The sequence below is a fragment of the Mastacembelus armatus genome, chromosome 13 (genome assembly GCF_900324485.2).
Source record: "Mastacembelus armatus chromosome 13, fMasArm1.2, whole genome shotgun sequence".
In the NCBI taxonomy this organism is placed as follows: domain Eukaryota; kingdom Metazoa; phylum Chordata; class Actinopteri; order Synbranchiformes; family Mastacembelidae; genus Mastacembelus; species Mastacembelus armatus.
This window is the reverse complement of record NC_046645.1, coordinates 9,188,530-9,203,315: the sequence shown is the minus strand read 5'-3', so window position 1 is coordinate 9,203,315 and position 14,786 is coordinate 9,188,530. Positions and strand designations below refer to the sequence as shown.

At 40.8% G+C, this 14,786-nt stretch overlaps 1 protein-coding gene and 1 long non-coding RNA gene across 2 annotated transcripts; both read right to left on the bottom strand.

Annotated features, from left to right (window-relative positions):
- Positions 1 to 2,042: 2,042 nt before the first annotated feature.
- LOC113123719 (uncharacterized) lies at positions 2,043 to 2,724 on the bottom strand. Its single transcript, XR_003294975.1, has 3 exons — positions 2,631 to 2,724; positions 2,351 to 2,509; positions 2,043 to 2,183 (listed from the first exon to the last, which is right to left on the bottom strand). It is a non-coding gene; the product is annotated as an uncharacterized LOC113123719 (long non-coding RNA).
- A 48-nt stretch (positions 2,725 to 2,772) lies between these two features.
- Positions 2,773 to 8,040, bottom strand: LOC113134181 (uncharacterized). The gene is made up of 10 exons (XM_033325523.1): positions 7,978 to 8,040; positions 7,462 to 7,617; positions 5,986 to 6,102; positions 5,726 to 5,887; positions 5,319 to 5,490; positions 4,926 to 5,096; positions 4,490 to 4,621; positions 3,750 to 3,965; positions 2,914 to 3,092; positions 2,773 to 2,790 (listed from the first exon to the last, which is right to left on the bottom strand). Exons 1-10 carry the CDS (start codon positions 8,038 to 8,040, stop codon positions 2,773 to 2,775), a joined length of 1,386 nt encoding a protein of 461 aa, XP_033181414.1.
- Between the last annotated feature and the right edge of the window lie 6,746 nt (positions 8,041 to 14,786).

Sequence of the window (14,786 nt, the reverse complement as noted above, 5' to 3'; positions counted from 1 at the left end):
GGTACAGGTGGTGCAGTTGTCTTGATGTGTGTTGCCTCTTTCAGAACTAAATGCTCCTGCAGGACAGGGTATGGGGACTGGTGTTCCACTAGGACAGAAGAAACCAGCTGGGCACAGAGCCTCATCTGTTTTGCTTGAGCCCCAGCCACAATAAAACCCTGCCAAGCATTCACCTAGAGCACAAAAGAGAAAACAAAGGCAGGATATTTTATCTTTAAAATTAGTAAAATCCGAATTTTCATTAAAAAATGTAATTTTACTGACAACCAAAACATGTAGTTTGTCATCCAAGGACCTGAGTTGTTTTATGTCTACCTGCTCTTTGCCCATGTTGGCAAAAACTCCCAGGTGGACAGAGAGATCCAGTTCTGTTGTCAGTTGGGTTTGGCACTGTGGCACCCATTAGACAAAGAAACCCAGGAGCACATGATCCTGAAGCCTCAGTCAAACCTTCAGACCCACAGAACTGGCCAGGTGGACATACTAGGCACTCACCTACAAACACAGATTGACAGCTTTGACTCCAGGCTTAAAAAGCAAAACGAGCTACCTGCCAGTTGTGATCAATCAACACGTCTCTGAGATGGCTGCACACTTACATGCATTGTCAGTGTCTTGAAACAAATTATATTAAGGACGATCTCTCTGGGGGAAAAAACATCTGCTTTGGAGGTTTAGAAACTTTTTTATTCTAGTTATTGCCTCACCTGCATTTTGTCGGAGCACAAAATTGATTTGAATAATCAGTAGTTGATTGAAGTAGTTCATTGCCATCAAAATTATGCCATAAAGGATCATCATTTAGAGTTTTTTAACTGTCTCTCTATTAGTCTTTAAATTATATATATATTTCAAACATTAGACCAGTATAAAATGATTCCACTTGTTTCCTTATTTACAAAAGTTTTGCATTATTACCTGTTGTTGTGAGACCCTGGCTAGGGCTGTAGGTGCCCTTGGGGCAGGGGAGAGGCTGATGGTGTGGACTCTCCCTGGAGCAGATGTATCCAGCTGGGCAGGGCAGTGGGCTGGAGACGCCAGTGGAGTTCCCTCTTGTGGTGCTGGGACTCGGGGACTGGCAGTGGAACCCAGGAGGACAGGGATTACACTCTTTCTGGCCTGATAAATCCTGGAACCAGCCTGGAAATGACATACAGCAAGGAGGGTGGCGGAATTTGTGTAGTACAAAGGAAGGTCATTTAGGCAGAGTTAGGTTTATACAGTAGAATATCTTGCTTACCAAGAGGGCATGGTTTGCAGTCATCTTTCCATTTTGCTCCAGTCTCATTCTGATAAAAACCAGCTGGGCAGGGCAGTGGTTCACTGGTGCCCCCTTCACAGTAGTGGCCTGCTGGACAAATACCTCCAGATATACTTGACATTGGAGTAGCTGTCTGTGATCCTTCTAGACAGTAGAAACCTGGGGAGAAACAAAGCAACATTTGCATATCAAGTAGGGTTAATGTATCATACTGGCTTATCTAAATTAATTCATTCATCATCTATACCTGCTTATTCCTAATTAGGCTCACAGGGATCTGCTGGAGCCTATCCCAGCTCTCTCTGGGTGAAAGGCAGGGGTACACCCTGGACAGCCCATCAGTCCATCTCAGGCATATCTAAATTCTCAGTCTTATTTCTTACCTGGCAGGCATGGTCCAGAGACCGCAGAGAGGCCGGTCTCTGAACAACAGAATCCAGGACTGCAGCTGCGACACTGAGACTCATCCATAAGCCCACTCTGCTCACTGTCAGAAGGTATGAATATTTTAATAACTAAAAACCAGAATTATATGTAGTTCAAAAAAATACTGATCAGTATTACATTAAATACAGGACTTCATGCCCACAGATTTAAAAAATCAAAAAAAATAACACTAGTGGTTACATATTCTGTTTTATCACACTATTATAATCTATTCTAACAAAACATTACATCATTACTTACATCTTTAAACTTTTTTTAAAATATTCCTACTAGCCATAAAGAAAATAATATTTAGACAGAATGTGCAAGTACCTGAATGTTCCTTTCGGGCATGGTTTTGGTATAGAGGTCCTCATAGAGCAGAAGAATCCAGGAGGGCATAGGAATCCAGTCACACCATCTGATGGTGAGGGTTCAGAGGCTCCTCCAACACAGACAAACCCTGCAGCACATGGTCCACTAGGGAAAGTCCTCCCTTTAAACACAGATCATTCAGGCAAGGATTTTCAAACATCCTAATAACGGGGCAGGCATTTCCCCCTAATTGTTTCTACACAAAATCACTACATTTCACCTGCAGCTGTCTGACATATATGAGAAATACATGACAAGTAATTAATTTGGGTCAGAGAAGCATTGTACCTGTTCCTTTACAGTACATCCCAGGGTCACACATTGAGCACTGCCTTTCCTCAACCAATCCTGATATGTTTCCGTAGGTCCCCTCTGGACAGGGATGTTGATTTGCTGATCCAGTGGGACAATAAAACCCTCTCCCACAGGGAAGTGGAAGGGTCATTGCTGATGTGTAGATATACAATTCAGAAGAGACATTTAGTGATGATATAAAGGTTGATTACATTTGTGTTCCCAGCTGCGAAATGGTTTGTTATCCAAGAACTTGTCCATGAATCAGCTTTACCTTGATCTTGACAGTAGAAACCGGCAGGGCATGTCTCACAGCTGCTCTGGCCTTGTCTTAGCTGGTAGCTGCCTGGAAGGCAGGCTGTCTGTCTGACACTGCCCTGAAGCAACCATTAAATTGATTTTACTAGACGTTATATCTAGGGACTAACATGCATCTTCAGATAAAGAACAGGAAATACGACTAATATGATCAAAAAAACTGTGAGTCATACACATCTCATACAATATTCAGCAATGGTGACTGACAGTAGCTTGAAGACTAATACTGGATGGCTGACCTTCTCACAATAATGCCCCACTGAGCAGACATGTTGTTGTGGTCTCTCTGTGCTCTGTCCCTCAGGACAGTAGTAGCCTTCTGCGCACTGGCCACTTGGCTCAGCTCTGCCTCTCTGGTGGCAGTAGTGTCCTGGAGGACACAGCTGGCAAGCCTTGACTGTAGATCCACCCAGGGAACCTGATGGATAAGACACAGTATGCATAGCAGTTGGTTTGGTGTTTTATCCATCCATCTATACATGCATGTGTGCAGAGAGTTTGATGATTTGAAGAAAAAAAAATTACCACATCACATGGTAAGTTGAGGTAATGAAAATATTAAAATAGATAAGAGTGTTAATTTGAAGCAAAGTACACACATATTCCCTCATCAGTTTCTATTTCATAGAAGTACAAAAGAGCTACAGCACATTTTAAAAGGATTCTCGTTGTCTGCCTCAAGAAAAGAATACAATTACACGATTAAACCACTTGCAACTGAAATTATTCTCAGACACCCAAGGGGGAGAAAAGGTTTAATGAAATTTTTCATATTTCTCTGCATCACTGAACTGAAAAGATAGACACTAGTTTATGTAAAGGCATTAGTGGGAAAAACCGACAAAATGAGCAACAAAGAGGATGTGGTGTTTTCTCAATTTAGTACTGTGCCTGATTGTTCATTCATCCTTTAATTCATCCCCTGCCCTTTATTAAAAAGGGCAGAGGATTACTGACTTGTCTCTTTTTTTCAACAGATGTAGCAAATATGTTTTTTAAAATTGTTCACAAAAATCAGTCAGTGGGATTATTAGATTAACTTTTACGGCCTTATTATAAAATGGCAAAATATCACCTTTTATGGTTCCAAGAGGGCAGGGCACAGGAAGAGGAGTTCCAAGAGGGCAGTAGTGTCCTGTTGGACAAGGGGTGGCATGGGGGTCTAAAGAGCCTTTGGGGCAGTAATATTCTGCTGGACAGGTCCCTGCTGGGGAGTCTAAACCAGTCTGGTTACAGTAAGAGCCAGCCTCACAGAGCCTGGGGTAGGTAGAGCCCAGTGGACAATAGAAACCTGAAAAATAGCCACACAAATATCACTGAAATAAATCAGCTTCATCAAGACCAAACATTGTCAAAATGATGACTGTTCCTATGCACATGCTCCCTCTCAAGATTGATGGTTGATGAACTATGAACCTTTTATTCCCACACTCTTATAATCTTATTTCTCATATTTATAGTTAACCACCAGATTTTTCAGGCCTTCAGGTCAGAATATATATATATATAATAAAACCATCAGCATCCACCTTTTGCTGCCTTCATTGAGTTACTATGCTATGAAGATAGTGTTGTTAAAAAAATGGTAATTCATTCTCCAATCCATCTAGTCGTACTTTAACATTTCAGCTATCATCAAAAGTCAAGACAAAGTGGTATTCTAGCTAAAATACGCCGCACACAAGTTAAATCTGACAAATCATATGTCACAGCATTACAGTGACTATCATGTCATGAGCAAGGAAGACCTATGCACCTGAAGGGATGAACAAAGTACAGTATCACATCAAGTGCACACTGTCAGGATTTACCTACCTCTAGGGCATGTATCTCCTTTGTAGGTGGAACATGCATAATGCGTATTCTTGAGACATGGTGAGTGAGTCACAATATGGTCTGAATCTGCCTGGGGCTCCGTTACCTCTTCAGTCCAGCCAGCATCACTCCCTATAATAAAATATGGCAGATAGAGAATGAAAGTTAATGTAGACTGGAAAAGAAAGAAAAGCTGTTCTTTCTACATTTAATTTAGCAGTTCTGACTGGAATAACATCTTTGAACAGGGTAACACTGTAAGGCAATGATTAATTGGATAATGCTTTAGGGGTAGGTCAATCTACCCCTAAAGCATTATGTACCGTGACACGTACGGCTTCTCACACTGGTTGAAATAATCTGAATAAAGTGATGTACTGCCATTTTAGTAGAAGCCTTTATCATATTTTTACAAACAGTAGACACCTATGTTTACCAGAATTACTGGAGTTGTCGAAGCAGGACATATTGTGCATCCAGAAGGCAGTCTCTGTCTTTGTGCTGTAAACCTCCAGTATTTTATGAAGACAGCTGAACAAAGAGGAGTTAACCTGAGGTGTGGGGCTATCTGCACCTCCAGAACAGAAGAAACCTGCAAAACACAGACCTAACACAGAGCAGTGTTATAAAAGGCCTGATAATCATACTGTACTGCCACTCAGTTTCAGTATTCTAATTAATATTTTAATGCCTGAAAAGCTTCTAACCTAGACTAACCTGTATGTATTTATGTTGTACAGGTTTTACACAACTGACTCTATACTGTCGACTTGAGCAGTGGTAAGATTGACTGTTTTCATCTAATGAAGAACCAAGTGAAGTCCCTCACCTGTGGGCTGTGAGGCTCCAGGACTGTGGCAGTATTTCCCTGGGGAGCAAAGTTGACAGTGAGAGGAGGAGGAAGCTCCGGGCTCTGGAAGGAAGCTCCCAGCTGGACAGGGTTTGGGTGACCAACTGCCCTGAGGACAGAAGTGTCCCATGGGACAAACATCTCCATAAGGCTGGGAGACAGGAGAAGGCTCAGTGGACCCCAGGGAACAAAAATGTCCTGTGGTAGACAATGTGGTTAGGCATTTCACTGAGAGTACTAGAGTTTACAGTGTAGGATAAGTGAAGCATGAGATTCAGAGGCCACTGTGCCTTAATACAGTGCAGAAATACAATAAAAGATGAGACTCTTATGCTGTTGTTCAATTCTCTGACATTATTTCCCTGGGTGATAGTGAAGTGTCAGACCTGGGCTGCAGGGTCCAGACGGGTCTGTGAGAGCACTGCTGTTACAGAAGGAGCCAGGGGGGCAGGGGTAGCAGTCACTGTGAGACGTCCTGCCAAATAATGGACTGACGTGGCCAATCGGACATGGAGATGGCACAGATGAACCTTCAATGCAGTAGAAACCTGAGCAAGGTAAAGTGTCTCATTTTAGATTAAGCTTTGTTTCCCTTTGTACAATTTTACTGTCTACAGTTGTGAGTTCACAGGATTTTTTTAATTACCTGGTGGACAGGTGTTACAAGTAGTCTGTCCAGGTAAAGATTGAAAAGTACCAGGGCTACAGATTGTGGGCTTGGCACTACCAGGTGGGCACGCATGGCCAGGTGGACACTGACATCCTGTGACACACTCAGATAAAGTAAAATTCACACTCTCATCTGTAGCCACCTTCTTTAAAATGAAAACAAAAGTCATTTGCATATAAAATAGAAGAGAAGCGAAGAGGAGCAGCAGGTACCCTCATTCTGACAGCAACAAGTTGGGGATATTTATAGGATCTGGTCCATTTCATGCTTAAATTAGCAAAACGTCTTCTCGATTAAAAGTGAAACGGGGATGAGGATGGCTTTCAGACAATCTTTGGGCGTGTATGTAACATAAGAAGAGGAGGAAAGCTCATCTGATGCATAAAATCACCTCCAGGGTACATGCAGAATTTGGTTTCTGATATATATAATGGAATCTGCTACACATCCACAGGGCCAGTTATTACACCAGTTACAGACAACTACATGTGGTGAGCAGATAAAAATACTATCTCATAGAAAAGACTTTGAAGTAACATATTACAGTTGAAATCAATGTTATAAAGGTTGGTCCTAATGACTTACATGCCAGTAGCTAACACAATTAGCATACTCCGGTCAGCCACAGCATTTACTACTGTAAAGCAAACACTGATTATCTTGTTACAGTGGCATCTGTGTGTGTGTGCAGTAAATTAGGCAGCAAGTAAACATTCAGATCTCAAAGTTGATGTGGTGGAAGCAGGAAAAACAGGCGAGGGTAAGGATCTACGGTCTTTTTGTAAGGTAAGGTCTTTTTGGTGTTCCTGGTCTGCTTCTAAGGAAGGACAAGCAGTGAAGCAGCGACATGTGATGGGCAAGGCTTACCTACTGTAGATCAAATTTTCAATTACAACCATCTTTTTCAAAAGCTTAATTTTGTTTGAATCTTTTTCTAAATGGATGAAAAGGATAAATATTATCAGTCTCTACGAAGAGAAACAGCGGCTAGTATGATATCACACCTGTGGAAGCCACTGACTTCGTCAAAAAAATCACACCGTCTCATAAAGACAAAAAGGAACTGCAGTCGCAAATTGAAACTGACAAAAAGTAATTAGGCCATCCACTGAAAACCATATAAAACATGTTTATCATTTATAGTTTTTTTTTTTTTCCTTTTTTTTTTTAAAGATATTAGGTGTTTTTGAAAGTCTCGGGGTGATGGATGTCTTACGTCCTAAACTTAATGAACATTTTAACAATCGATTCATTTTCAGAAAATGTTTGTCCAAACCTGAAATCTTATTTTGTAGATACATGGTTTTCACAGGATAATAAATGTTATATAGTCTATCTGATAACCACATTGATCGTGCATGGTCTGATACAATAAATAAATAAAATGAAATGATGAAGTGCACAGACCAGCAAGGTCAAACGTGAGATGATGCCTGACAATGTGTGCTGTACCTTGCTGATGTCCAGACACTGATCCTGATGGACAGAACCACCCTTGGGGGCAAAGGAGGTCAGCAGAGGTCTGAGCCCATGAGGGACAGTAAGAACCCGGATAACAAGCTTCACAGTCGGCCTCAGACTCAGCCCCAGACTTTGCCAAGAAAGTGCCTATATGGAGCAGACAAATTATTTTATGTACAAAATTAGCGTCTACTTTTTTTTTCATCAATCCTTACACACATAAAGACAGAAAAGACAAGAAACAACAGTGTTATGTGTGTAGGGCTCCATTTAATCACTGTTAAATAGCTGATTATTTTTGACTGTTTTATTGGACTCTGGGTTTTACAACCTCCTTTAAGGTTCTGGATACATTATGCCATTATACTGTACCTCGGGGGGTTTTATGAGACTGTACAGTAATAAACAACAAGAAGTCAGATACATAGCTTTTTTTCATGCAGTGCTATAAACTTCTAACAACACATTCATGACATATGATCAGTGTGGAGATATTGACTTTCTTACCAGGTGGACAAGGATTTGGCTGTGCACTCCCTTTAGGACAGTAGTGGCCAGCAGGGCACACATCACCATGGAACTGACCCAGGAATGAATCTCCAGGAAGTGGGAACAGAGATGTGGTATTGTCTGTAATTGAGACAATAGACCTTTATTGGATGTCATTGCTCATTAGGGTAGTCAGTGATCTAAAAGGCCAGAGCCATTTTCTCCACTCCCAGAAAGAAAAATACTACTAAGAGAAAGCACTTGGGGCTGGTAAATGTTCTGTGGTGACCTCTCCAGCACTGTGGAGTCAGGGGATATGAAAATGTTAAATAAAAGCAGAAGAGCATTGAGAAAAATTGAGCACAGCACTATATTTTATAAGTTCCTGTCTGAATACCCTTCTTTCTTTATACTACAAATACCATTTCTAAAATAACCAGTTGTGCATTTTGTCATGCATTTATTAACACTACATAAAGGGCAAGAAGAAGAGGCCTGTGGTATTACCCAAAGGTATGGCCGTTCTGGATCCCTCTGTGCAGTAGAAGCCGGGGCTGCAGGGCCCAGTTGGGGAGGAGAGGCCAACCTCAGCACAGTAATGGCCAGGCAAACAGGGCTGACAAACATCTATAGAAACTGCCCCTGGTAAACCAAGAATATAACTCACAAATTTGATCAGACAACTTAAGTTGGAAGTAAAAAAAGTGTGAATTTTTAAAAGAGGCTAAGAAATTCTATCACTGACAAATATGAATTTAACACCACTAATAACTTGAGTTAAGACAGTCTGTTGTGTTTGAGTGTCAGTCTTTCTACATAATCGTTTCATGGTTATACGTCACCCTCTATGGAGCTGAATGTCCCTGCAGGGCAGGGAATCATATAGTTGGTACCCTGCGGGCAGTAGGACCCTGCAGAGCAGCGGCCTCCTGTTGGGCCCTCTTCTGGTTGGGAAGAAACTGAACCATGGATACAGAGGTAACTAGGGGCAGAAAAATGATGAGTACAGAGATGATTGGGAAGACAATGTAGGAAGAAATGGATGAGAAAGACAAATGGAGACAGAGCATAAGGGAGGTTTAATTATATCTTTCACAGTCTGTGATGTACAGTGTGTGTTCAGTTTGTCTGTGTTTACCCAGGAGAGCAGATCCCAGTGGCAGCAGCCAATCCAGAAGAACTGCAGTATCTCCCTGGAGGACAGAGCTTACAGCCTGACTTATTGGACAAGCCCATCTGCCCACTGAATGTGCCAGGTGGGCATGGGAATGCTATTCCAGACTGAGTTCCTGTTGATAAATAGCGTATCATACTGTATCTACAGATGGTCCAGGATTAAACATCACAGAACAGTTTGTGAAGACTATTCGTATCTGGATTATGCTCTATGATGTCCATTTGCATAATTACAAAGCCATTCGCTGTTACAGCCATTTGTTCCAGAGTGCACACAAACCATTTTGCATGTAATGCTTTACTAGTAAATTAATCACAGTCACTACGCCTGCAGCATCGCCTGTTTACCACATATATCTAATGACATGATCTGAGAACATTGTACCATTTGTCATGAATGTGAATAACTGCATTATTGTGTCCTACCTGGTGGACAATAGTGTCCTTTAGGACACAGCATTAGAGTGTGAGTCCCAGACACATGCCCAGTGTCAGCATCCACAGAGCCAGCACAGTAAAATCCCGCTGGACATTCAGAACACTCTGCCTGTACAGAGGTAAATTAGGCACATCATTTTTTCTACGCAATATGAATGCAAAAGTATGACTACAGATGTTCACTAGTGTGCTGGTGATGATAATTGCTATTATGAACTGCATGTAGTGCAGAGAGAGCTTAAAAATGATGGGCCATAACTTTCCCCAGTGTCTCATGACACTTTAAAACTCCATAGTTTATAGTAACCTTTCCACAGCACAGTAAATGTTGCAATTTTAAGTGCTTCTTAGTATAAAATGTATTTTTTGTTCTCAACTCACTTACCTGTCCGGGTAAATCCTGGTAGGTCCCTGGCAAACAGGGTACCTGTGTATCAGATCCAGGTGGGCACATGTTTCCAGGTGAGCAGCGTAGAGAGGCTTGCTGGCTGCTGTTTTCTCTGCCTGGACAGTAAGACCCAGCTGGACAGATATGAGAAGGGAAAGAGAGCCCTCTGGTGACACAAAGGAAACCTACAAACAAAAGCAGCAGCAAACACCGTGAGGGACAGATTATTCCTGGAGAAATCGAGTTATTTAATGGAAGCTTTAACTTCTGACCAATAAAAGAAACATAATTAACCACTAATGTATGCAACAAGCTAAATCAATACCAACCTGGAAGACAAGGCAGGCAGTCAGAGAGATGACTGTTTCTGGTTTTGTTGGAGTAGTGTCCTACAGGACATGGCAGTGGAGCTGAGGAGCCCGGAGGACAGTAATGACCTTCGGGACATCTGCCACCTGTCGTTCTTCCATCTTCTGGTGTGGGTGACCAGGCCCCAGAGAGGCAGTAGTACCCTGCACTACATTGGCCTGATGCAACACCCTTCCCAGGGGATGCACAGAAGGATCCTGGTTTGAAAAAAAGAGTGAAATTAAGTGAAAGAGAAAATAATGCAGATATACCCTGCAAAATATAATAATAGTATATTGACATACTGTATTATCTTATTATTTTCCTTCTCATCACACTTTTAATAATATCAGCTTTTTAAAGTGTTAATATATGTAATTACCATTTACTATCAAACCTGTTCTGAACACTGATTTAACTAGAATACTTAATTCATAATAATTAGCAGTAAATGGTTTGTGACCTGGAGGGCAGGGCAGGCAGTCCTGAGGTTTTGCCATCTGAATGTAGGGGTTGATGGATCCAACTGGACATGGATACTGGTGTTTGGACCAAGTCCCAGATGGGCAGTAATGACCCATTGGACACTCTTTACTCCCCAGTAGTGAGCCATTACTACTATCAGGACAATAAAAACTATCCAGACAAAGCAATGATGAAATAATTAATTCTTGATGACTAGTGGCAGTGAAGCTTATATATATATATATATATATATATATATATATATATATATATATATATATATATATGCCTATGTGTACATATGTATGAAAACCAGTAAGTACACAGTTATGTTTAAGGTACACTGATAAGCAAGTTTACCCCTGGGGACAGGCACTACAGTTGGCTCGGCCATCTTCTGTGCTGGTGGTTCCCAGGGGGCACTGCTGTGGAGCCCTAGAGCCCTTAGAACAGTAATAACCTAGATGTATGAAGACCAGATTCATGAAAACACACACACAGAGATGCACAGTCCACAGGGGAGAGGTTTCGATTTCAGTGTCAACAGAGCAGCTGTTTATGTTTAGCCCTATTAACTTAGAGTGTTTTGTTTACCTGTTCACTAAACTGGCTCTAGGCTTTCTGTAAACTTAATTGTGTGCTTCACATTTCCCATTTTGTATTCCCTACAATGACAGGCAAAATCTACAGTCGCTTTCTAAACAAAACAGTAGCTACCTGATTACATTATCCTCATGTATTTCTACTGATTGTCTGTACGCAGATGTCTAATTTCTGATGGATCTGATCACCTTTTGGGCACGGTCCTCCACGGCTGTCTCTGAACGGAGGGTCAGGACGATCTGCACCCCCCAGACAAAAGAAACCTTCCCAGCATTCCCCTGACGGTGCTGAGAGGCCCACAGCATCACAGGAGTAACCAGGGAGACATGGCTGGCAATCCTCCTGAGAGGAAAAATGAGGAGGGCAACAAACCACAGTGTTGGTAAGGAAATGAAACTACCAGGCCTCATTGCAACATTGATTTGGGATTAGATATTGATTGAATGTCACCATTAAAGACAGAGAAAACCTCATAAGTGACATATGTTGTACAGGGCTATTATAGCAGGACTGCTGACGATACACTAAAGAAGCTGAGCTTGGTAGGTGTCTGTGTGATTCCGTATGGAGACCCAGTGTTTACTTATAAAAAAAATACAGATAAATACAAAATGGATTAAATTAGGGTATGACATGAAATAACTGCATGAATAAATATAGACAAAAAAAATAAGTGAAATTGCAGAATAGTTTGTGAAACATATCTTACTCTATCCTGGTTCTTTTCCAATTAAGAGCTTTTTTTGATTTCACATTTTTCCCAATGTTATTTCATGTCACCACCAGAGTCAAATTTGATTTTACTGATACTTAGGTCTGAAACAATATATTCAGAAGTTTATCTGAATTTACTCATATGATTCTTAATTTTATGTCTTAATTATTAATTTAATATTGAACATAGGGTCTACATATTTCTGCACAAAACAATCTTGAATCGTGCAGAAACTGTATAATAGAGCATAAAGTCCATACACACATTTTACAATGCACAAAATGGAAAAAAAAACACAAGGCAAAATATAACAATTCCAATCAAATTACATCCTTAAGTCATTTTGAAGAGAGAGTCATCTTTCAATCGTTCAGATTTGTACATGTGTTATTGAGTCAAAACAACCTGGGATACTAATTTGGTGATGTTAGAGAATGTCCCACGAGGACAGGGCAGAGGATGGATGGTGGCCTGGGGGCAGTAATGACCAGTCGGACATGGACCTCCCTCTCCTGTTGACAAAAACAGGGAACTGATGCCATATGTCAACCATCAGAAAATAATATTACTTATGAAGAACCATTTCTCCTGATAATTTTCATTCAATTTTCACACATTGAAGTAAAAAAAAAAAAAAAAAAAAGACGGTTGTATTATGAGGCTATTCCGCCCTAAATGTGTGGCTGGGCAGCACATGACTGATAAAGATCTCTGTTTACCTGCCGCATGTGAGAGAGGTTGTGGAGAGGTGTTTCCATGTGAGCAATAATATCCTTCTTGACATGGTCCAGTGACAGCTGTGCCATTCCTGGAAGAGCAGTAATGGCCACCGTCACACTGCCTGCACTGAGAGATGGACCAATAGCCAGGGTCAGGACCGTAAGTTCCCTCTGGACAACCTCTCAAGTCAAATCCAGTCCCTTCAGGACAGTAAAAACCTGTAGACCACGGCAGGACAATCACAAAAAGTGCATAGATATAAAGGATCCAAAAAATCTATGTTAAAGAGTAATTGCATCAACTTTGGCATTTATCTTACTTCTGTTGTGTGATAATTGCTAATGTCCTAAAATGAACAATTGATTGAAAAGATACTTAAGTAGTGTTTTCAGTGCACACCAAACAGCCAATGACAAACCTGCAGGACACAGGTACAGGGAGCCAGACACACAGTACCAGCCTGGCAGGCAGGGATCACACTGAGTAGCGCGTGTAGCAGCCACATATGTCCCTGGATCACAGGGCACTGGCTGAACAGATCCCGCTGGGCAGTAGTAACCCTCAGGACAAGGTCCTCCTGTAATTCCATCAGCAGGGGTCGATGTGATAGCTCCCCCCACACAGTAATAGCTGCATAAGAGATATAGAGCATGAAAACTTTGAAAAAACAATTGCATGTATGTTATATGCACAATATGCAGTTTAGGGTAGTTCTGAAACCTGTGATGATGACATGAGCTAGTAATAAATAATATTAATAATAATAACAACAACAACAATGTAAAACAAAGTAAAAACATTTTTATACCCCCCACTACAGGGTCCAGTAGGTTTAGTTAGGCCAGAAGAATTGCAGTAAAATCCTCCCAGACAAAGTGTACAGTCTTCCTGGTCACGTAGTCCTGAACTATTTGACCAGCTTCCTTCAGGACAGGCAATGGGAGCTGTAGTCCCTGTAATGATGATGCATACACCAAGTAATATTTCAGCTCCAGTAAATACGCCAGAGGAGTCTGCAGAAAACTATTAAAAGCCAAGTAATGATGACAAGCACGTTGCAGTTATTAGGTTTGGTGATACAATATACTGTGAGTATGCTTTACACACTGCAGCATTTCAGAAAAAGGAAGAGTTTACCCTACAAGAGCATTTTTAAAGCATAGGTCAACAACCAGAGTTAGAAGGAACCGGTGTACAAATGAATCTAAGAAAATGATAGAAGTTACAAGATAAATGTCAGAAGCTCCTTTAGGCTACCAAATGGTAATTAGCATGAATAAAACATTGTAACTCTAGAATATAATAAAATGTTAATAGCCTCACACAGTATAAATTTGGTTACATTAGCCTATGAAAAATAGGCAACAGTGCTGGATCTCAAAAAACATTATTCTGAAAGGGTTGACCCTCTGAAACTTGGTAAATTTCAGTCATCAACAGCATACCAGCTGCTGGTTGACCACTTATTAAGGCAGATCAAGTAACCTGATGGGCAGTATTGACCAGGTGGACACAGAGAACCTGAGACTCCATCCAGTGGCCTGAGAGAGGATGCCCCCTCTTTGCACCAATAACCAGCATGGCATGGTCCTATGGGTAGAAAAATATAAATACGTAATAATGTAAATATATCTGTAGCCCTACATACTACAGTGTACCACTTTTTTATGCATTAAATGACAATTATTAGTTTTAAACATATTTTTTCATTTAGTGCTGGTATAGTTAGTTGTGTAATAGCATAGCTTTTTAACTGTCTGTGTTTGAGATAGAAAGAGATAGCCTCTAAATAACTTATCTGTAACAGCATAAAATGAATAACATGAAACAACTGTGGAAGCTTATTTGTTAGAATTACAGAGCTGGGTTGAAACAGTGTAAAAAGTATTATTTTACTAATTAATTCATTATATTTACTATTTGTATTAAAAATAATACTTTTTTGTGCCTTTTGTTTATCATTGCATACATAGT

Excerpts from the sequence above, each read along its gene's own strand:
- LOC113134181 (XM_033325523.1), bottom strand. The coding sequence starts at position 8,040 with ATGTGTGCCCTGCTGGCCACTACTGTCCTAAAGGGAGTGCACAGCCAA. Across the intron at positions 6,103-7,461 it reads AGTGTCTGGACATCAGCAAG|GATGTCAGTGTCCACCTGGC; the intron begins GTACAGCACACA and ends AGTGTGTCACAG. Across the intron at positions 5,491-5,725 it reads GTCTGGACCCTGCAGCCCAG|CCTTATGGAGATGTTTGTCC; the intron begins GTCTGACACTTC and ends CCTGTCTCCCAG.